The sequence below is a fragment of the Coloeus monedula genome (assembly GCF_965178545.1).
Source record: "Coloeus monedula genome assembly, chromosome: 4".
Lineage (NCBI taxonomy): Eukaryota > Metazoa > Chordata > Aves > Passeriformes > Corvidae > Coloeus > Coloeus monedula.
Genome location: NC_138784.1, coordinates 54,673,465 through 54,698,111, shown reverse-complemented (window position 1 = coordinate 54,698,111; position 24,647 = coordinate 54,673,465). Strand labels below are relative to the sequence as shown.

The window sequence follows — 24,647 nt, the reverse complement described above, 5'->3', positions numbered from 1 at the left end:
AGAGAGTTTTACGAGCTGCTTAAACCACAAACCTGAAAGCATTAAAAATACGAGTGACTCCCAAGTTCAAGTGAAGGAAGTTCATGTTTTGAAAACCCCCCCTGCTGTTGGAGAGCAGCGCCAGCCCGCAGCCTGGCTGAGTCCGGCCAGCAGCCGCCCGAGCGGGAAGTGCAGCTGTGCACACGCTCGGGCCCTCCCGCTGCAGCTGGCAGTTCCGCAGGGCCTCGCCTGGAGCCATGACACGGCTCTGCCCCGCTGCTCCCGCCCGGCTGCTCTGCACCCTTGCTGTGCTGCTCAGAACCTCTCTGGCAGTGGATCATGTGCCGATGCTGCTTTGGTCAACTCAGAGGTAAGAAATCGAGCAAAAGTATCCCTGCTTATGCTACTGCTCTGTGTGTGTGCACAGAATATATTGTGCCATCGATGGTGGTAAATCAGCTCTGGGCAACGAAATTGTCCAATAAATAAATTTGCACCTTGGCCATCAAACAAGCCAACAGATGATTTTAGCCATTTTTATTTATAATTTTAGGGTTCTACATTGAGCAGAAAGAAGTAAATAAATTCTGTAAACTAAAAATCTGAAGTAGATGTGCTTTATTCACCCTAAGGCATCTTTGAACTCCACTGTTAGAGATGTTGTTGACTTAAAGCCACAACATAAGGCAGTGACACAAAAAAGGAGCTGACCAAAAACTGTGTGGCAGTTTTTTAAGTCTTGCATTTCCTAACTTCTGAACTCTGGCTTTTCACTTTAATGTTCTTTTTAATACAGGTTCTTAAATACACTGCTGTATGTATATGCATCAAACAACTGCAGTCTTGACAGATCCAGAGACACATGAAATTCAGGGGTTTGCGTATATTTATGAAATAGGACTTTGAAGCTGTCTTGAAAGAACCAGATGCAGACCTCTTCTGTCCAACCAGGAATTTTATTCATGCTCACTTTAAGGATTTTGTACCATTACTTGGGATTTCCAGAAATATGGCAGGTTGGGCAATGCAGTAGTTTCAGGTGGATACTGGATATGAAAAGTTTTCAGAAATCTATGGGTCACTTATTTACCGCCTTTGCCTTTTTGAGATGTTTACTCATCTTTTATGCATTTTCAGAACCTGAAACTCTGCATATAGAAATCTGCAAGTTTTAAAAAAGTTTGATCTTGTAGCTTTCACTTTATTTCCCCCGGAAGAAAAAAAATGGATGTCTCAATGTCAAGGCATTTTTATTCAAAATACTTAGTGATTCACCACTATGTAAGACAGGCACATATGTGAGTATTAACCCCTGCATTTAAAAGCAGAAAAAAATGTTGGAAAGCACTGTTCTTAGGTTAAAAGTGGTCCTAAGCATCCAAAAAAACATCAGTGCTTCCTTTGTCCTACTTCCTGGTTTATACAGAAAACACACCTGCTGTAAATATAAACAAGATCTTATCACTAAATCCCATGTCATAAAAGTAAACTTTCCATCAAGATGCAATTAACTCCCTGTTCTACTGCAGATTTTTCTGGTTTATACAAATCTATGGCAAGAAAATCTGTATACTGGACTGGTAAACAGTTTCATGTTTCCAGAAATAGAACCTTTTATGGAAGAAGTGTTCCTCCTACCATGATATTTGCATTTTGAAAGGAGAAGTTCTTGTGGGGCCAAAATTAGTTCTGGTGAAGGTCAATGAAGCAACTGAAAAGAAGGGTTTTGTTATTTTATAAAATAAAGTAACACTAACATCAAGTTGGTTGCTAACCCTTAACTCTGTGCTTTACATCATGGTGCTTCACAGAGATGCAAGGTTTGCAGTGTGTGTTCTACAGGCCTATGAAATTTGGAAACTACTATTAAGAGTTTTTGGAAACTACAGAATTGCAGCAATTACCAATGGATTTCTGTCCACTCCATAGGAACATATCCCACTGGTTTAAAAGTTTAGCTGTTCATTAATCAACAGAAATTGCGATTCACTGGTCTATCACCCCAGGGTGTCTGTTAGGATTTGATATCGAATAGTTGAAGGATACTACATTTTGTTGTAATTTAGAACTAGCCAGAGTTTGCCAAGCCATTATCTCAGGACAGCTGTATTAGGGAATGTAACACTTTAAAGTCTTTTATGCATTATTACTGTACTGTAATCATGGTATTAAAGATAATGTTAGATGCCAGATAGAGATGAAACCTGAAGCTGACAAACAGATGCAGTGCACAAAGCAAAGGGAAGTGTGGTATCAGTTCTTACAGAGATATTAGTAAATCAAATACCTCTTTCCTCTAGAAAGAAAAATGCAGATCCCTACTTGGAGAAAAGTGTGTGTTTTTTAAAACACAACATTCTTTCTCAGTTTAACAAGGGAATAACTCAGTATGTCATACTGTCCTGTTTTTCACAAAAGAATACATCACTGAATATATTTAAAATAACTTTGGTGTGGAAAAGTTGACCTTTATTCTAAATCAGCCTTTAAGCTAATATTCCCTGGTTGGTTTTTTGAAGCAGGAAAGATTGTAAGGGTCTTCTTGCATATGATACACAGAAGAAATTTGATTTAGCCATTTTGAACCCATATTCAGAGGAATTTCTTTCCCTCCACAGATAAAGAAAAGAAGTTTGAGGAAATAAATTCATTAAAATTAGCTTTTGTGGTTGCCCCCTCGTGTTTGTTTTAGGAATGATTTTTGCCTGCAGTATTTTAAAATATATTACTTTTTTTTTTTTTATGCTGTGCTTATATATGGAAAATAATCCTTTTCTGGCAAACCGAGATTATAAGTGACTTTGAGAAGATGTTAATGCTAATTAGTACCTTTGCACTGTTTCCTAAACTACAAGGACTTTACTGAAAAATCTGCTGAAAGAAGGTGTAACATAAAAGGGAAAATTTTTTTTAGCTGTAATTTTATTGGATGCCTATGGAGATGCTGCGTGCCAGCATGAATGCCAGTTTACTTCTGCTGTGAAGGGGAAAATCTGATTTCTTAGATGGTAATCACAAGGTGACTGATAGAGACAACTGGTAAGAATAACTGTAGGAAGGAGTTCCAAAGCCAGCTACAAAGCAAAAATGTAAGGTCATGAGTTAAGAGTGATAGAAGTCTTGATATCTTCCCATCATCACCCTGCACTTCACAGTAAAGGACCCACTAAAACATACTGGCTGGGCAAGGAAGCTGGTGGGGGGCTGGAGCACAAGTCTTGTGAGGGGTGGCTGAGGGAGCTGGGCATGTTTAGCCTGGAGAAAAGGGGACTGAGGTGAGACCTTACTGGTGTCTACAACTCCCTGAAGGGGAGGTTGTAGCCAGGAGCGGGTTGGTCTCACAACTAGCAAGTGTGTGGATAAGAAGAAACCAGCCTCAAGCTGTGCCAGGGGAAGTTTGGGTTGGATATTAGGAAAAATTTCTTCACTGCAAGTGTAGTCAGGCATTGGAACAGGGAAGTGGTTGAGTCAATTGGAAATGTTCTAAAAACACATGGATGTGGCACTAGGCACATGGTTTAGAGGTGGACGTGGCAGTGCTGGATGGACGGTTGGACTTGATGATCTTAGAGGTCTTTTCCAGCCTAAATATTTCTGTGGTTCTACTTCCTGTCTGAACCACACTGAGAATGTTGTTGCACTGAGCGGACAGCAACAGCCCCCTCAGGGAAGGATGTAGCCTTCCCAGCTGCCATGCACAGGGCTCACCAAATTGTTTAAAAGAAGCAAAATAAATGCATGCAAGATATTGTGAATATAAGTATTAGGCAAATGCTGCATTCTAATAGAATTATTAACCAACTGATGTAGATGTTTTTTATGATGATGAAGTTACTGAAGTTTAGTGCTTGAAAGTTAAAAAGTGTCACAAAGGGTTTTTTCAAGGTTAGATAGCAAGAACTGCTTCAAGGAACAGGGAATTTCTTAGAAGCAAGTATGCTTTAAAAGAGGATCATTAAACTTCTGAGGTTTTGAGTTCACAGCAAAAGCCTTTACCATTGTGCTGCTGCAGATAATTTCATTTTGTTTGATGTGCTTTCTGTTACCTTTTATTCTTAATTGCAAGTCCCCAAAGCTCTCAAAAGCTTCATTTTTTCTTCTAAGATTAGGTATGAAATGGACTTAGTTATTTTTAAAAGAAACATACTAAGATATTCAGTGTCATTTTCTTTCCCACAAGACATTTTTTATCATCTCTTAATTTGATCTATCTGCTTTTCCTTTAATATCATTAGTATTTTGGTGTGGCCATGCAAGGCAAAAAGTCAGCATGAAAGTCAGTTCCTGAAGAGTCATTTCAGAATCTTTGGGACTTTCTGTGTTTTCAAATCTATTCATTTTAAAGATTATATTTAATTTTTTGAAATTGTGTAGTTTGTCTTCTCTGAAAAGTTGAGGCATGCCTGTTAAAATTTCTGAGTTGTTTATGTTCATAAATATATGTTAATGTGGATTTCCAAGCAAATATTAACAAAGAAGTGAAGATGCTGAGTAAAACTAAGAAAATATCAGATAATTTCACCAATAAAAACCCATTTCATTCATCTCAGCAAGATTTATTTCTAAAGCTTAAAAAGTGACAGGCAAAAGGTCTACTACAATTTAACTTTCACATCTGCAGCATGTTGTCCTTAAGGAGCCGTCCACATACAGAGTTTGCTCTAACACTTTCCCAAACCCCAGAGTCTGAAGTGAGATAGGTATCATCTGGTGCTGCAGGACCGTGCTGGTTTTATCTCTGCCATGGGTGCAGTTTGAGGCCTTCGATTCACTTTCAGCAATCTTCATTGGAATTAACAGGGAAGGCTTGGAGTGCAATATAGATTTTCTTTATCCAAAACACAACATTGAACCCCACCTATGTGTTCATTAACCCTGTTCTGCCTCCATCTTAAAGGACTGCAGAGGTTGTTCTCATTCATAAAAGCTTACTGAGCAAGGGTCATTTGCAAATTGCTTTGGGTTAGAAAATTTAATTTGTATCTCAACTTGATCAAGTTGCAGTCATATGATAGCTGATGCTAGAGCACACAACAATTGCCTGTATCCAACTCTTTGTAATTAGAACCAGTTAGAGTGTCTGGAATACCTGTTTTCTCAGGCCTTAGCAACTGATGTGTACCTGGGTAAAGGTGGGAGATTATGCATCAAGGTCACGGTTTTCCATAGACAGTTTTCATTAGTCAAAACACCAAGGATACAAATGTTCATAAACATTTTCATTCATATAGACCCATGTTGTGTACTGTTAAAATCCCAATGAGGTATTGAAAGAATAATGCCATCTCTTGTTTTGCCTGTTTTCTGTAGCAGCAAAACTCAATTGATGACTTATTTCTCTGTCCCGTCCTCATAGTGAGAGGTTCACAAAAGAGTGTAAGCTGGGTGCCTTGGGTCCTTCCATTCAGAAGAGCTCCTGCTGCTGGGAAGGTGGCTTTTCTGAGCAGCTGCTGTAGAATGATTCCTTCATCATGAAAACCTTAGGAGAAAACTTGTTTACAATAGCACTGAAAGGACACTTCTACTAACAAATATTTTATAAAAAAATACTACTTTATGACAACTTGTGATCTAGTCTGAGTTCTACTCCTCTTGACCTTCATCTGCCAGCACTGCAAAGTGTTTTGGGAGTTAGGATGCCCTCTGGGAATTCTCTCTGGATGTTTTCAACGTATTCTTCTTCATTACACTTAGCAGGTAACTTTTTTTGGAAAGATGCAACTCTGCTGTTGTACAGAAACAAGAAAATAGAGAGACACATTAGCTCTATTCATTCTTACTGTAACACAGTCAATTTGATGTGTAACACAGGCATATGTGGGCAAGTTCTTTTTCTCTTGAGTAGAATGAATGTAAACTGAACTGCAAAGTTGATCTTAAACTAGAAATGATGATTTCATTACCTGCTGCTGCATATTTAAAGGCAGAAGAGGTATCATCATTGGCAGCAAATTTTACAGAAAAGGAAATTATTCCTTTATAGATCTCAGTGGAATCCAGGCCCTGCTATGCACGAAGGACACGTTGTCTCAGCACAGGAGCTGATGGAATTCTTGCAACCTCTTTTTACCCAGAACTCCAGAAACCTCGTCTTGTTCCTGCAAGATAGGGTACGTAAACCATTTTTTTTCCCCACCAATACTGAGCACGAGTCTGTACCTAAATGAGATGCCATGGCTCCTTCTCACCAACCTACTCTCTTTGTTTTTCAGCTTAGCATAGATGATTTCACATACTTCAGTGAATCCTATGGCAACAAGAATCCGTTTCAAAATGTTCAGGCAAGAATTTCTCTCTTTTATTTCTTTATGTGCAGTATCTAAAAAGAGAAGTAAAAAGAAAAATAAAGATGTAAGAAAGATGCAAACAGAAAATAATTGGGAGAAGGAAACTGAGTTGCAGAAGTTTTCCTGTTTAAATTTTTGAGATTATTCCAGTTTAAGCTGATGTGTTAAAGGAAATCTACTGAGTGTGCAGATAATGTGCTTTGTAGCTATTATATTTTTAAAGACTGAGTTGTCAAAATTGTTCATAACTGACAAAATTGTTCTTAAACATGATGCAATTTTCTATTGTAAAAAACAATATAAACTTCAAGACTAGCACCCCAAAATTCTGTTTTGAAGCCATAGGAAGAAAAGAAGTTATAGGAACCAGTCATTTTGGTCTTATTTTCAGAATTTAATACCTATTTTGTTTTCACAGAAATTGAAGCTCATTTAGGGAGTTAACTGTTTTATATTTGTATTAATATATCACTAGATGCTGTATTGCCTTAATCTTGATGAAAAAAATAATGCTAGTTGATTAATTTGAAATAAACTCTAGGCACAGAATTTAAGATGGAATCCTCCTGAGTCAGTCAACAGCTTCAAATTCGGTCCTCACTGAGGTTTATGGATTTTGTTCACAGCATCTATGGTTGTACATGACAGTTTATGGAAATGTAATTAGACAAAATGTTCACTTATGGAAGTCATAAAGACATTCCTGGAGGCAGGAACAGAACTATTACTAATGCAAATGGTATCGGAGCACACAAGGAAGTGTAAATTCCCAAGCACCACACAGCAGGCACTATATGTAATTAAATACATAAATATTCACATATTACCCCTCTCTACATCTATACTAAGAACCTCACATCTTCTTTGTATGATTGGAACTGGAGATATTAATCTCTTTGTCATATAACAGCGTTTTAACACTGATGCTGGAAGAGAAAAAATTATGCGGAGTATCTACATGGGTTTTCTGAGGAATGAATGGGAGTCAAAATCATCTGCACTGTAAGGATCAGTGGTTGTGTCTGCAGGCAGATGCACTGGTTCTTCTCTGCTATGCCTTATCTTCTCAGGGTTTAACATCTCTGCAATGCTGTGTCTGGGGCAAATTTTTGTTGCCTAACTACAAAACTGGTTTAATTTCAGGAGCTGTTTAAAATGCATTGCAATGCATGATACTGCAAGTTCCTAATAATGTGGTGGTCTTATCTAAGTAGGCCCTGGATGTTTAAGAGGAGGGTTATCAAAGTATTTAACACATTCTTCTTTTGCCTTGTAATCAGGACTCCGACAGCACTGTAGATAGAGATTAAAGGCTTTAAAGTCTAGAGATGAGTCCAGAGACTGATGGGTCTAGAAATCAGGTGGTGTACAAGGGGATTTGGGACCTAGTGAGGGCTGGTGAGGAGGTCCTCAGCTAAACAGAATGTCATGTTAAGTAAATCTTTGTCTGTACCTGGCAGGTCAAAGATTTATACCCAAGTTTTTAACAATCTGAATAAATGTAATCAACTGTTTTCTTTCTGACCTTGCCTCTGTTCCCTCTCTCTCTTGGAGAGAACTGAGCTGAGAAATTTTTCCTTTTTATGGCTTCTTTAAAACTGAAAAGTTTATTTTTGCAAATTGCTCACCTTAACTACAGCACTTCCTACATTTGTTCTGTTGGATTTGGCAGTCTTAATGCTTTTCTAGGGTAGTTTGATGGAGGTGAGGTGCTGTAACGTGAGTGAAAGAAAATGAGATGTATAAATTACATACTTCTTTTTCAGCTAGATGCCCATAGAGAGAGTTTTGTCAATATCTACTGCATAGGGTTTAGTTCTTAGGCCCAGAAGAGGAACTTTATAATCATCCATATGGATGTAGCGGAGTCCACAAAAATTTTCTCAGTTGCTATCATATTACTTGAACTCCACTTGAGATACTTTGAGTAAGAAATCAATTCTTAATCAGTATATGAAAGATTGCAATAATATTTACACAACATAGGACCAAGTGAAAGTCAGGTCTGAATTTTCTCACTGGGGAAAGTAGAATCTTTGATGTTGCATAATCACAAGTTTTTTACCTACACAGTCTATATTATACAAATGATCAGTGAAGTTATAATAAATTTTCCATTGCTCTCAAGCATCCTCCTTATGAACTACAGAAATCAAACTTACTCATAAACCTAAGCTGGAGATTTCATTTAGAATGTATAAGTGCATGTAGAAGCATGTGTACTACAAGAAGAAAGTGTTATTTGAAAGAGAGTTATAGGCTTGTAAACCCCAGAAAGATTTGCAGATATTAGATTTGTTCATCTGCATTAGCAGCTGTTCTGAGCTTTTGGTATGAATGGGTTTGCATGCAATGAAAGAGTCTTATTTCTAGTTAATACAAAAGGAATCTTATAGGTAGATCATTTATCTTGAACTTTCAAACAACTTCTAAATTAAATAATAAAATACAAAGATTAGCATTTGGGGAGCTTCTTTGTCAAGCAGTCACCTACCCTACCAACTATTTTTCTTTAATATTAGCTTTGGCTTTCCCCAGACAGTGCTCAATTCCTTAGAACTGCAGTGTGTGTTAACACACTCCAATTAGTGGCCAGCTGTGCAGCTACATAATTATGACTGTAAGTCATTGCCATTTTTGGTCTGATAACTCCATCCTATCCTCACTCAGTGGTCATAGACTGAGCAGTCCTGTTTAGTCACGTGTGATACAGAGGTTCTAATAAAGTTTTAATTGTCTTTATTTTCTCTCTTTTAGTTTTATTATATTATTTCTTGACAAGGGAACATGGACAGAGCTGCATAATAATCAAGATAACAGTTCATAGATTTATTCAGTGACATGATGTTTTGTTCTCCAGCCTTTTCTAAAATATTATTAATATTTAATTTTTTCAATCCTAATCACTATCAGCCTCTGAATTACCATTTTCAAAGAGCTGTTGTAATTCTCAAGGTTTCAGTACTGAACGGTAACACTCAGTTCTGAGTCTATTACCTATTATTGTGTATGTAAAATCAGGTTTTTCTGTCACCCTGTACTGCACTAAAATCAATTTACATTTAATCTTACCAGTTATTCAGTTGCCCAAGATGTTGTACCAGAAGCTGCTTCTGTGGTTCATCAGTCAGCCATTGCCTTTACTAACTTGAATAATTTGGCATAATGAGCAAGTTTCATTAGCTCAATATTTATCTTTTTATCAGGTAGTTTAGGAGCATATGGAACAGAACAGACCCTAGTGCAGTAACAGGTACTTTTTTCTACCCTTTCTTGCTAAATCTTTACCTATCCTTTAGCTACCTTCATGTGAAGACAGCCTCTCTCTGGCCAAAGCAGCTTAGTTTCTTCAGTAGTCCTTACCTCAAGACTCTGCCAAATGCCTTGTCTGGGTTCAAGTAGACTGTACCCTCTAGACCTTCCTTTTGTACATGCCTGTTGACTCCTTCGGATATTTTCAGTGGAATTGCGAGGCAAAACTTTGTTGTGAAAGCTACATCAAGTATTTTCCCCAGTATAGTCCTTCCTCATTGTTTTAGTCTGTATTTTATTCTTTGGAATGCTTCCTCCCATTCTTGGACTTCAGGTTTGCTTCTCCACAGTCCCTTGGATCTGTCTGTAACCCTCAGAAAAAAAAAATGGGTGTCATGTTTCCCACTGTACAGTACAGCATGGAGCTATTATTGTTCAACAATAACTCCTGTAGCTGCAACACTGTTTATCAGGTAAAATACATCAGATCAGTTTTCATTAAAATTATAACTTACAGCTTTATGTGTACATTTGACAGCAACAGCTACAATGTAAAAGTTTGTGGGATAGATAATAATTGGAAAGTGAAAATTAAACCTTCCCCTTCTCCTTCCTTTTCCCCTTCCTCTCTCTTCCTGTCCCACTCCTGTTTCCTAGCTACTGTGTGCTTTCCTTTAGCAGAATGCAGAATCAGATGTTTTTCAGTATGCTCTTCATACTCCACCCCCTTTTGGAGTTTTCGTGTCTTGAACAAGCATGGTAGCTGAAATCCTGAGATGTGTAAAGCAACATATGAGTATTGTAAAGAAAAGTGCACAGCTGCCAAATGGCAAGAAGGACAAAGCAGAGGCAAGGGATCAGATTGCCTACCTGAGGCTAGTGAATTGTTACCCAGCTGTGTCTACCCTTCACATGAAAAACAGCTGAATACCAGGGGCTGGAAGCTGAGACAGATGGCAGTGCAGCACTGGCTAGGAGCAGAGGCACAATTCAGATATTACTGAGTGATACACTTTATATCTTATTCTGCATTAAATGAGTAATCTGCTTAATATATATCCTTGGATGAAGTGGCTGTTGCCATTCTGGCTGCTGCTATGGGACAAGGGATTAAAATATTGAAAATAAAATCATTGAATTGCTCAGAATTTCAGCTCTAAATTCAAATCTATAAACAAGTCAAAATGAAATGTTTCATCTTTTTCTTCCAGGAGGTGCTGAAAATACTACTCAAAAGACCTGTACACAAGATCAATGCTTTCTGCTCTATTTTAATTTCTGCAGTTACTTCTCTATCAGTCTGGAAAATCAGACAATGCTGCATAATCCTCCCTTATGAGCATTTATAGAAATGTGAAAGTACCTACAGCCTTTGCCTAGGAAGGAAAATGTGAGCAATTAGAAAGAACCAGAGCAGGTCAGAAAAGTGGTAATCAGTCGAAGAACAGACAAAAAGGAAAAAAAGGAATAGTAGGAGGAAAATGTTAGGAACACTGTAACTCTTATGTTTTATTTTCTCTCCTTTGTGTAGTTGAAGGGAGCAATGATAAAGCATCTTTGGTTGGCACCTGGCATCAGGCCAGGGTCAACCCACCACAATGTCAAATATGGGCTACATTAATTTTGATCATTTTCAAATCTTCATCTTGCATTTTGTTTCCCCAAATATTTCAAGTTAATTTTATTATCAAGAAAAATGCTTGGAAAGATATTTTTTGGCTATGCAAGTTCCAAACTTTTAGAATGAGAATGTTTTTCAATTCATTTCACTCAAGCATCTTTATCAGAAATTCAGCTATCAGAATTGTTAATAAAGTGAAAGATACCCTGATGCTTTATCTGAACTAATTCAGCCTGAGTTTTATAATTTGTACTTTGAGTATAAAGATGGAAAGTTTATGACATGAATTTTTTTTGTGTTTGTCTGGAGGCTCTGTAGAGCCTGAAATCTGCAGCTTTCTTTAATTAATTGTTACAAATTAGACACTTTCCTGTACCATGTGCTGTACCACCAGGATGTACACAAATGTAGGGTGTTTATTATGCAAAATATGACTCCTAACTGAATGGAGCTGCTGGAACTGGAGGTGTCTGACATTGATCTTTCTTACCTCCAAGGGCATTTAGTTAGAGAGTCATCTGAGCTTTGCTTCTGGCAGCACTCATAACCACTACACTCTTAGCTTGAGAACTTCTACATCTTCTGTCTCTCCTCTTCCACCACACATGGAAAGGACAGTAAAAGTTTGGTGTTACTGAGTGCTTTAAGCTTGCTGCAAGGAAGTTCAGGAGCAGCCTGCAGCCACCATCTGGCTGTGAGAATTCACGTGCTGTTTACTGTGGTGGTTCTTCACCTTGAATATTAAATTAAGGATACATTAAAAAAAGGTTGTGTTTAATTATTAATCAGCTAAATATTAAGCAAGTAAATAAACTTCATAAATTTGTTACAGGAAATTCTTCAGTCTTCTCCTTCATCTTTAGTTTTGCCAGCTGTTGACTGCAAGGCTACCAAGTATCTCCTGGGCGTTCTTCAAGAATCGAGAGATTGGAGGTTGACACATGTAACTAATCTCAATGTCTCTCAGCTGGAAGTGAATGCATCTAACCCAAATTTACTGGTGGTTCAGCTACAACCACTTGCCAGGTAGGAGCTTATCCCAAAGAAGAACTGACCCACATGTGTGTGTGATTTTTAGAGCTTTTGAAAATGTCCTTGTATTCATGAAATTAAAAAAAAAACAAAGTGGAAGCTTGTAGGGCTATCAAAATTGTTTCTCTTACAAGGATGAATTCAGTGTTTTTCAAAGTCCCCTGATAAGCTTACCAGGTGTAATAGATGAATTATATTGAGAAAGGCAGTCAGGCATTCCTGTTTTGTCTGCCTCATTATATGAGAACAAAGGGGCAGCTAATAAAACTAAATGGCAACACACTTTTTAGCAGAAAGGCTCAATTACTTTACTCAACACATGATTAACCTGCAGAATTAATTGCTAGAAGGCATTCCAGGAGTCAAAAATACTGGCAGGATAAATAAGCAAGCAAATAAACCTACAGACAAACCTGAAGCTGATAAAGAGACTGATTTTCCATCAGTGTAGAAGGAAGAGGAGGGCTATAGTTTTTCATGTTTCCAGCTCTATGAGGACTGTGACCTAAGAGAGATAGGGAGAGACTGTTCCTTCAGGTGAATGTATATTTAGAAAATATAAGGCATGGTTGCTCAGCTTCTTCTACTTACTCTTCTTCCCAGCCTGTTACTTGGGCTTTTGTACATCGGTGTAAGGGGCAGATATCAATGTGTCCTGAAGAAATGCAATTCTAGCTGTCATGGCATTACACAAAAAGAGGCATGATGATGACTATTTTAAGGAGTTCCTCTACAAATGTTAAACAACGGGCCAACACCAAATGAAAAAAAAGCTTCCCAGAGACTGATCAAAATAGTGTCAGCAGTATGGCTTCTCTGCTGCCTAGGTAGTTTGAGGGGTTTAAGAATCAGCTGAAGATGTGGTCCTTGTATTTTTAATGGCTTTGCAGAAGAAAAGGGTCATTAAGAGGAGATGAAAGAATGGCAGAGGGATTGACAGTAATCCTTTTATCAGTCAGTATCTTCATACACTTGATTCATATCATTCTTGCCTAGAAAAGATATTTAATTATTTCTCTCCCTCTTTTTCTCTAGTGGTTTAAAGGAGATTTCCACCCTGGAAGCAATTGCTGAAAATGGTCAGTAATATTACCTAGATATAACTAACATTTCATCACTTGTGTTTTCACTTGAGTAGGGTATATTCTCTACTCTCTTACAATTACTATTTAAAGGTTATTATCCCACTCCCCTTCTACAGTATTTTTAAGATGTGGTTGTCTTAGTTTTGGAATATTAAGTGTCTGATTAAAAATCCATGTGGATACAGCTCTGTGACTTGAAATGTCATGATAATTCACTTCTGCTTCAGGCATGAGCCTTTGCTCATTCTCTGAGCCCAAACCCTGCATCTCTGTACAGCTTGAGCTGCCTCCCTTGATCTCACCTTGCAGACTGGCAGCTGGAGGTGCCTGGCTCTTCTGGCAAATCTGAGGCCTTGGTCTCAACAAAGGGTGTCTGCGTGAATAGGAAATGTTTTTCTAATCTTTATAAAACAATACTTGATGGCCTTCTTTGCCTTTGGTACAGTCGTTTATTGGTTTTGCAGTTTTAATAAACACTGCTTGTTAAAGTTGAATCTCTCCATATAAGACTATAAAAAACTTCTCTTGCCTAGCATCTGGTTGAAAAAGAAGTGCCATACACAAAAATGGCACTGAGAGGTATCTCACTGCAGAGCTTTCACTTACTACTCCAAATTAGAAATTGAATTATAAAGGGCAAATCACTGAAGTGGTAGTTTGGGGGGTTTACAGTGTAGTGGGCTGATAATTAAATAGTGTTTTTAATGCCTGTGACTGCTTCTACTCACATCTGGGGTTATAAAATCAGAAGCAGATTTGAAAATCAGGGGAAAATACCTTAGTACTGAAATCAGTTTTATATCCTTTTCTCTTTGTTTTTGCACTAGTCCAAAATGAGTGAGTTTTATACTAAAACAAGCAGTTGGATTTTCATCTCTGAATTGCAGAGGAGTTATTTTGTCTTCTTTTCTTTTCCCCGGAGCATATTGGATAGCTGAGACTTGATTTAATGTTGGTCTTGGCTGAACAGCAGCTTTTTCTTTATGGGACATTTCTTTCATCAGCTGCATGGATTCAAGAATAAACTTCTAAGCCCTAGGATCATAGTATCATAGAATATGCTGAGTTGGAAGGGACCCACTGGGATAACTGAGTCCATCCTGGCCCTGCACAGGACACCCCAAGAATCACACCATTTGCTTGACAGTGTTCTTCAAATGCTTCTTGGACTCTGTCAGGTTTGGTCCTCAGCCATTTCTCTGGGGAGCTGTTCCAGTGCTCTGGGTAGAAAATGTTTTCCTGATATCCAGCTTAAACCTCCCCTGACTCAGTTTCATGCCATTCGTTGAGTCCTGTCACTGGTCACGAGTGATGAGATCAGTGTCTGCCCCTCCTCTTCCCCTCACGAGGAAGTTGTAACTGCAATGAAGTCTCCCCTCAGCTTCCTCTTCTCCAGGCTGAACAGACCAAGTGATCTCAGCTGCTCCTCATAAGGCTCCCCCTTCAGAACCTTCACCGTCCTTGTTGCCTTCTTTGGATGGTCTTTAATTGCTTAATGTCATTTCTATATCGTGGCACCCAAAACTGCCCCCAGCCCTCGAGGTGAGGCTGCCCCAGTGCAGAGCAGAGCGGGACAGTCCCCTCCCTTGCCAGGCTGGTGATGCTGTGCCTGATGCACCCCAGGACACTGCTGGCCCTCCTGGCTGCCAGGGAACACTGTAGACTCATGCAACTTTTGTCTCAGGCCACTTTGTTTTGGGAAAGCAAAATTAACAGATAAGCTGGGGGAGGCTGGAAGGAACGGTATGCCAGCTTTTTGGTTAGTATCAAAATGTTAATCAGGAAGAAGGTGTGTGGATTAGGGAAGACATGCCACTTTGCAGGGCCAAGTACAAAACCTGCACTATTGTTCCCATGTAGGCACCTAATTTAGACGCTCTAAAATATGGTGGACAATCTTTGGAGAATTTGAAAATACTTCATGAGAAAGGTAGAGTTCTGATCATAGGCAAACAAGAATCTATATCAATTCTGTTGTCATACGGATGTTCACAGAAGCTTCGCTGGAGGAAGGAATTACCTCTAGAACCTTCCCAAAGGCAAGAGTTGTAGATGTTACTGGTAACTATAGTTACGTGTAGCTTCTTTCTGAAGGGAAATGCAAATAACATGTTATTGCATTTCAGAAAGCTGTTGGTTGCGTTAATAAAAGAAAACCCAAACTCAATCTCTGCATTTTTCTATGCTTTTTTTTTTGTTGTTGTTCTGCATATTTTTGCTAAGGCTGAGGAGAATTTCCAAAATCTTTGAATCCAGAATACAAAATCTATTTTATATAATGCCTTGGATCTCCACAACCAATGTAATTACGGCAGTAGTTTTTAGGCAGCTTTTTTTCTGAGTAAGTACATTTCTTATAGTAGATTCTCTTAGCAATAATTCTTAGTAGGAAACTTTACATAGCTGTGATTCTTGACTGGTATGAGGAAATCAGTTCAGTTGAAACCCTACAGGAAAAAAAAGTATTTTCATTCTTAAAAAAGCCAAACATTTTACTCAGCCAGGACACCATAATTACAGTAAGTAGAACTGGTTAAAAAGGATAATAATATAAACTCTTATTTTCAGCACATGCAAATAAAACACAATTTCTGTAAAGTATAACCTCGAAATCTGAGAAGTTTGTATGTCCAGGTTATAAAATATCCATCCATCAGGCTGGTATGTGAATGAGAAGTGGGAAGGCCAGAAAGAGTAAATATGAGTCTGCTTGCTTGCTTCTCGAGCAGTCCCAATAACGCCACTAATAATGGTTCATGATTCACAGCTGTTATGCTCCTTATAAGCATAAGCATGTTCATGTTTCTGCATAAATTTTGGAAATATTTATCAGTTTTAAGTGTTTATTGTAACTGCCTGTGGTTTCAGAACTAGAGGAGCATCTTTTGTAGAGGCGTATTTGGACCTCTTTGAAAGGTTGTCTCTTCCTTATCTGACTTTTCCTTCCTTTTTCAGAAATATTCCACCATATATCTCCTTTGGCCTCCAAAGTAATCAGCAGGAAAATTTTCTGTGTCCTGTTGGGGGTGCTGAAGAAGGCTTTAAATCCACAGAAGGCAAAAGAAATACTGCTACCAGTATTACACATATCATGCCCCATGCTAAACACCATGTTTTGAGTGTTGTTTTTCAGTGGTAGTTACATGTATTTTGTAATTCAAAGAATAATACTGCTTAAATTTTATTATTTACTTATTCACTGGTCACTTGATTAACAGATTAAGAGATCCTGTTCACATCTCTTAAGTGATTTCTTCTGCTCTTGCTTTTAATTCCCTAAAGTTCAAACCTTAGGGTATGTTTTCCATTGTTTTACTTTTCAGTTTCAAAATCACCTCTTTTTCTGAATTGTTGTGGTTTTTTTATATTATCTCAATGAAATTGTGCATTTTTCAAGACACTGAGCATGTCTTATCCCATTTGTACCTATTGTGCCTAGATGGAATGAGCACTTAAGTGGCTTGAATAAACGGAATAAGCTTAAACATCTAGCTCATTACTTCTCCAACTACTGTAGAATTTTAGCTTTTTGATCTTACAGAGTTTGTTGAATTATACATGTTTCTATTTACAGACAAAATGATTGGAAGAGTGACCATGGATCTGCAGGAACGAGGGGTTCATTTTTCAGTAATTTATACTGCAGTGAGACCTTCAAGGGTGAGTAATCTGCAGTGCCTAGAACTGTCAGATTTTTATCATCCAACAACTTAATGTTTACAGAAGAACTCTGTAGATTATTTTCAAGATTATACAGGCAGGCAATCTATATTATATGAGGTTTTGACCAGAAATGATTGCATGAATTTTCATATATGATACCTATATCACATAACTATTGAAGTTTTACTATTCTAGGAGGCTATAAATCTGCCTTTGTCTGTAGAACTTATTACTGTTTTTAAGAACTGTAAATTAATTTTTTTTTCAGTTTAGCTCTAGTGGTTTTGTAGTGAGTTCTATGTGGAACGTTATCAAGCTTCCTAGTGTGGCGGGTTAGTATAGACAGTGTTATTAATTAACTGAAGGCTACAAAAGTATCCATTTTAAAATTGATTGGCTCAATTTCTTTTAATGAATACTTGGTATTTACAACTGCAAGGTAAAATTTTCACCCTTGCTTATAGTCAGAATATAATTTATAGATCGCATCATATCACATTAACAGTAAGCAGCAATGCAGAATAGTTATTTATGCAGAGTTATCTTTTTGTATGACATACAGGTTGCAATCAAAAAGTATTCAATTTTTAATTTTAATGTGAATAAATGGAAGACAGTCCTGCCTTGAGGAAAACAAAATCGTTTCCATTAAGAAGAGAAACATTTGAAATATTAGGGCTGAATCCTAAAAAAAGCAACTTTGAGAGAAATATGTCTGTCTGTTTCAGAGATAACACATCTGAGCTCCTAACATGATAATAGAATCAGAGAATCATTAAGTTTGGAAAAGACCTCCAAGATCATTGAGTCCAACCTTTGACTGATCACCACTCTGTCAACTAAACCGTAGCACTATGTGCCACATCCAGTAATTTCTTGAACACCTCCAGGGATGGTGACTCCACCACCTCCCTGGGCAGTCTATTTCAATGCTTGACAACCCAGTCAGTGAAGAAATTCTTCCAGATGTCCAACCTGAACCTCTCCTGGTGCAGCTTGAGGCCATTTCCTCTTGTCTTATTGCTGGTTGCCTGGAAGAAGAGGCTGACCCCCCCACCTGGATACAACCTCCTTTCAGGCAGTTGTAGAGTGATAAGGTCCCCCCTAGCCTTCTCCTCTAATGGCTGAACAGCCCTGGCTCCCTCAGCCACTCCTCATGTGACTCGCTCTTTAGACCCTTCACCAGCTTTGTTGCCCTTCTCTGGACTCTCTCCAGCCCCTCAATGTCATTCTTGCTGTGAGGGGCCCAGAACTGGACACAGCCCTCGAGGTGTGACCTCACCAGTGCTGAGTACAGGGAGACAATCGCTGCTCTAGCTCCTGGCCACACTGTTGCTGATACAGGCCAGGATGCCATTGGCCTTCTTGGCCGCCTGGGCACACACTGGCTCATGTTCACCTCCAGGTCCTTTTTACTCACATAGACTTGTGAGTGTCCAAGTGGTACAGTGGGTCACTAACTGCTTCCTCTGGGATTGCAGGGTTCTATTTTGCTCCCAGTCCCCATCTACCAGCTCAGGGCGCAGGTTGCCCTGAGGATAACCAGTCTTGCTGTTTAAGACTGAGGTAAAGAAAGTATGAGTACCTCAGCCTTTTCCTCATCCTTTCCTCAACCAAGTTCCGCCCCCCTTCCCCACATCCAAGGATAGAGATTTTCCTTAGCTCTCCTTTTGTTGTTAATTTATTTATAAAAACACTTTTTATTATGTCTCACAGCAGTTGCCAGATTGAGTTCTAACTGAGTTTTGGCCTTTCTGATTTTCTGTCAACATGACCTAATGACACCCTTGTACTCTCCCTGAATTGCCTGCTCCTTTTTGCAAAGGTCATCAACTCTTTTTTTCTCTGATTTTCTGTTCAGCAGGTCAGTCTTCTTCTCCCATTGACTCATCTTTTGGCACATGGGGATTGCCTGATTCTGTGCCCTTAAGATTTCTTTCTTAAAGTATGTCTAGCTTTCCTGGACTCCTTTGTTATCAAGGACTGTCCAAGGTAGAGGTTTTGTTGACCCCCTTCCTCCCTTCACCCAGAATCGAAAATTCTGTCATTTTGGGGTCACTTTGCCCAAGACAGCCTCCAACCACCAAATCTCCCACCAGCCCTTCTCTGTTCATAAACAGCAGGTCTAGCAGGGTACCATCCCTGGGAGGCTCACTCACCAGCTGTGTCAGGAATTTGTCTTCCTCACCCTCCAAGAACCTCCTAGACTGCCTCTTCACAGTGTTGAGTTTCCAGCAGACATCTGGCAAGTTAAAGTCTACCGCAAGAACAACGGCTAGCAATCATGAAACGTCAGCCAGTTGCTTAGAGAACATTTCATCTGCCTTTCCTTGGTTTAGGCAACAGGAAAGACATTTGTGCGATTGTCTAGATCTAGCATGAGACATGCTGACAGGATCTTGAGAGGCTGGAAGGTTTTCAGGAGGGAGCACAATGAAAAATGCACTTCTATTCTTATCACAAGAATAAAACCAAGAAAACCTGTGTTCAGTGGGTATGGAGGGAAGTCCCTTTATCTTATCTGAAAGAAGAGTAGGAGGCCACATAAATGGACTTCATAAATGTTCTTTAAGCCAGTAGTGGGTGAGCCCCTCAAAGGTGTTCTGTATTCAAAAGTAGTATGGGTTCTTGCATGGAGGCAGAATTTTGAACCTCTGACTATCCAACAAGGTGATCACAATAGTCCCTTCAGGCTCTGGGACAAAGGCTAATTCTACTGAAGAAAAACGAGAACTTTCTTCAGAAATTCACCCTGTGAAATTCATTTTCAGAGACTGGATTTTGAACACCAAACTTAGAATAAAAAACAGTAGGATGAGGAGGCAAGCTCACATTGATATTCTGTGTACTGTGTGCTTTTGTGGCAAAGGACAGAATATTAGTCCAGAGCATGTGATCTGCCTTTTTTTCCTATTTCATTTTTTAACAAAGATCCAAAATAAAAATTACTTAGTTATTGTGGCTCTTTACTGTTTGAAATCAAAGGTGCATGGGCATTCTTAGCTGAAAATTGCATTTAGAACAATTGGAATGAAAAATATTTTTAATTAATGAAAGAATTGGAATTAAGAGAAGGAATTTTTTTATCAATTTTAGAAGTTTTTTGAATTTTAAATCTATGCATATTTCAACAGTCTAAATTAAAGTAACTTAGTTTGAACAGCTGAAGCACTTCTAAATAATTAAAGCAATGTATTTTAAGATGTTCTACATTTTTAAAAATCAAGCAATTTAAACTTTTCTCGATTGTATAAATTCAATACTATATAAAAACATTTGAAGCATTTTTGTCCCCTCACAATAACTTTAAATTATTTCAGTGCATTCAAGGTTATCAACTTCTGTACAGAGCTATAAAAGGCAAAGCAGAATGTACTTCTGAGGGTTCATCACTGTATATTAGCATGTAACCTCTCCTTGGTATGTATTGCAGATCTTTGGCTGTGCTTGAACTGCAGAAGGTATGAACTGTTTCATAACCATAAGTGAAAGTACTAACTCCCTTTGCTTAAACCATAAAGACTATATTGCATGATCTAGAAGTTACAGAATCACTCCCCAGTGATTGCCAAGATCAATATATATAAGAAGTAAAAGGCTTTAATCATGTTGAGAATGATTTTCAAATGCACTATGTAAACTCCATAGCTATCATTCACTATGGAAGATTTGCCTTTACTAGTGGCCTTATTCTTAGTGAAGAAGGAAATTGGCTTTAGATATTACACTTAGAAAAAAAGGTAATCTCCTTCTAGTTAGGTAAATTAATTTTGTACAGTGAAGGTCCCAAAGAACCGGTGGTTTTGGGATGCTTCTCTTCTGAAAGCTCTACCTACTTGCTCTTGGGCTGTTTGTGGCCTAATAGCATCACAGTGACATATTCGTTTGTTTTTCCATTGCCTCAAGCATAGAAAAAGAAATGTGAGAAATGCATGTATTGGAAAAGGTTCCAGGCTGGTACTGGCTTCAGGGAAAGTGAATTAATGAGCAAAACTCACCTATGATTGAGCGTCTTTTCTGATTTGATGAGCAAGAGCTGTTTAGTTTAGTCAGTGCAGACACAGATACCTTTAGGCTATCATAATTATCAGTTCATTACCCCAGTGCATGATGGAGATTTGTTCAGGCTGATTCTCATTCTGTTCCAGTTTCAGCGTGATTGGAGGGCTAGAGCACCTCTTCGGTGAGGAAAGGCTAACGGAACTGGGATTGTTCAGCCTCGGGAAGAGAAAGCTTCAGGGTGAACTAATTGCTGGCCTTCCAGTACCTGAAGAGAAGCTACAGGAAAGCTGGAGAGGGACTTTTTACAACAGCATGTAGTTATAGGACAAAGGGGAATGGTTTTAAACTGAAAGATCGTAGGTTTAGATTCGATATTGGGAAGAAATTCTTTCCTCTGAGGGTGGTGAGACACCAGAACAGGCTGATGCCTCATCCCTGGAAGTGTTCAAGGCCAGGCTGAATGGGACCCTTAGCAACCTGCTCTAGTAGAAGGTGTCCCTGCCCATGGCAAGGGGCTTGGAACTAAATGGTCTTTAATGTGCCTTTCAATTCAAGACATTCTATGATTCTATGATTTGAAGCTGGAAGACAGAATTAAGACTCTGAATGAGACACCACTTGGTGACCTACCCAAAATGGTTTCACTAACCAGTTGATGATTCCTCCTACCATCTCATAAAGGAGCTGCCTTCCTCCAGCAAAGCAACTGCTGAGTTTTGTGGCTCTTGTCCTCAAATGCTTTACCTTGTAGGTCTAGCTGAGCGGGGATCTCTCTGGCTGAGAGAGAGATTTGTATCACCTAATTCTGGGCAAGTGAAGTCTGTATGTCTGCGTCTGAAGTCATCAGCCAGGGTTCTCTTCACAATCAAGTACTTTTTAGGGTATGATCCTTCTGACTGTTTAGTAGGGGACCACTGCAGGATGAGATGAAATGCACCCTTAAAGGCAGTCATCACGCTTAGGTTAGATCTTGACATGTACATAATAGTCAGACAGCTCTCACTCAACATTTCTCATATTTTTTTCCATTAAAAACCAGAAATTTATCCCAAGATGTCAGGAGTGTCCGGCCAGGGTTTTCCTTCCCTTTGAAAATCATTTGATAGCTTATTTTTCTTCATGAGAACCAAACCCCCTGCAGTCCTTGTTCTACTTTTTCATCAGGAGTTCTCATGAACATGTGAATTTCTGTGTTCTTGGGGAGTTTGATCAAGGTCACCTCTGTACTTGTGCGTTCTTCTGGTTATTTTTTTGGCTCATGGTTGTGATGCATAATTTTACCTTGCTGTTGTAACTGGAGAAGTTAAAAAGGCTGCGGTGATTTAAAGACAGATATGCTTCAAATCATAAATCTCATCAAGTTCCCCATACTTCCAATCCTCATAGGTGTCCCTGTAACATTTTTGCTAGTTTTCTTCTGAAACTGCAAGACAGTTTTACAGTTGTTATCTTTTCCCAGTGAGATCGAATGCTGAGGGACCACATATTGCTAAAAGGAAATTTATGGCTACATCCCAGCTGATACTCATTTTGTTGACTCCACTCTTTAGAGATGCATTGTGAAATGCTGTTTAAATTTTCTGTATTGCCATTTTCAGGGAGCTTCAGTTATCATCAGCTTTGGACTCCTTCATTCTACAGGCTGTCTGCTCTGGTTGGTGTTTCTGTGTGTTGAGTCTTTGATACCACTCAGAGCCAAGCAGTATGAGTTATAGGAACTTCATACAGCTGGAAGTAACACTGGAATCTGTCACACAAGTGGTTACTTTTGACACTTAAAAATGTCTCTTGGAGGTATCCTCAGGTGCTACTGATGTGGACCCCAGCTGAAAAGAATATGAAAAGTTTTTATCTGCTTTGACAAGTGCTTGTGGTTATGTTTACTTTGTTTCTGCCTTCTGTCTAAGGCATTTTTTAAAATGCATTGTATTTTGCTGTTGCATCTTCCACTTACATCCAGCTCCCCTCTGTTTTGTTGACTGTTCAGTTTAGCACTCTGAGGAGACTAAATGCTGCAACAGCCACCCTGCTGACTTCACAGCTTCTGGCTAATGGAATGCTTTTGACCATTTAATATACTCAAACATTATATAACGTGAGGTTTTCCGTGAATAAAACATTAGAAAAATGCTTATAATGCCATTTCAGGAGTTGGGGTGTAGATTAAATATCCTCACACATCCTTGAATACAGGAATTGCCTTTTTCATTTAGTCTTGTATTTTTATATTTGAAGGAGCAACTGTAGTTTGACATAGCATAATAAAGCATCAGTGTTTCCAGCCTAAAAAAAGAAGCAAAAGGAATTCCTCATCCTTTGGTCCTCTTCTCTCCCCACTTAATGAATGGCATTATAATAAAACATAAACTTTAACTTGTAGATGAAGCATGTACATTTAATTATTTCCTAGCTAACTCAGTTTTGAGAATTTTTTTCTGACACAGGTAGAGTATTTTTAAATAACTACAAAAGAACTGCTTAAGGCAGGTTGAAGCCAGTTAGTTGTCACTCTAGATGAACAAACATTTAGCTAAATTAGTTTCCAAATTGAATGATAAAGATGTGAGAGATGCTTGTTAGCAATTCTGTATGATTCATTCCATGTGTTAGTGGGGAATTCAGAGAAATAACTGAAAACTAGTGTTTTACCTTTAAGTCTAGACTTTCCACCAGGGTGAGTTAAGATGTACTTACTTTAAATATTTTTACGGATTTACCTTAAATTTTATATTTATATATATATATGTTTATGCACTTCAGTGCTGAATGAAAGGCAGCATGGAACTAAGCTATTATTTTTATATGATCAGGACAGTTTCGTTATTTTCAAATGCTAAGTTTTTAAGGCATAGATGAAACCTGTACAGATGTTCCATATAGATCAAATCAGAAAGTTGTATTTATTTTGCATTTTAAGCTAAGGACCAAGAAAACTGGGGTGGAGGAGTGGGATGGTAGAGAAGGACACAGGTGAGGATGAAATGTTTCTTACAAAAAAAACCCCAGAAACTGGTAAAATATAAGTATTTTAAAATTGCGATGAGTATTCTAGAAGTTACAGTCATATATAAGCAGAGGTAATAAATGTAATAATGCAAAATGAAATTAAGGTATATGGGTAAAATAGGATAGAATAAATGGAATGTATAACTGTAAAAAAGTGTATTTATATGACATGTTGGTTAGGCATGCTAAACACTTTAGGGAAAGAAAATGCCTGGGTAAAGAAAGTGTTGGAGTGACAGAATAGAGCTGTAAAGGACTGATACTGTGTCTTGAAGGAGCTTTGGATTCCAGGAGACAAAGATAAATATTCTGAGAATTCTGGAGACCTATTCTAAGAACAGTGTTTGAAGACTGAGGCTGAACACAGCATCCAAGTGATATGTCTTTAACATAAGGATTAAAATAATCCATCTATCTGTGATTTGATAACTTGTCCAATAATCTCCACTAATTATGTTGACTGACACTGTTTATATCTGGAATACAAACTGTTTTAACACAACATAATAAAAGGGCAAACTGTGTCAAAAAAGGATTTTCCCCCACACCCTCCTCCCCACATGGAAGCATCCCAAACTGTGTCATAATTAACAGAGTGAAAGAGGTGAGGCTATTAAAAGTAATAGTCATGCTTCAAAAAGCATGGTACTGTATGATACAGAAAATTAAAAGGAATATAAATTCTTGCAAATTTAGTGCAATATCATATGGCAGACCTAA

General features: G+C 38.4%; 1 protein-coding gene across 1 annotated transcript in view; it reads left to right on the top strand.

The window, feature by feature from the left end:
• The first annotated feature begins 225 nt into the window (after window positions 1–225).
• The window catches only part of LOC309572097 (V-type proton ATPase subunit S1-like), a 49,269-nt gene continuing 24,847 nt past the window's right edge, over window positions 226–24,647 (top strand). Inside the window, exons 1-6 of the mRNA XM_082280111.1 lie at window positions 226–349; window positions 5,963–6,089; window positions 6,192–6,260; window positions 11,972–12,165; window positions 13,207–13,250; window positions 16,831–16,916. Coding sequence (XP_082136237.1) covers window positions 237–349; window positions 5,963–6,089; window positions 6,192–6,260; window positions 11,972–12,165; window positions 13,207–13,250; window positions 16,831–16,916 — 633 coding nt within the window. The 5' untranslated portion in view covers window positions 226–236. The remainder of the gene's footprint in view (window positions 350–5,962; window positions 6,090–6,191; window positions 6,261–11,971; window positions 12,166–13,206; window positions 13,251–16,830; window positions 16,917–24,647) is intronic.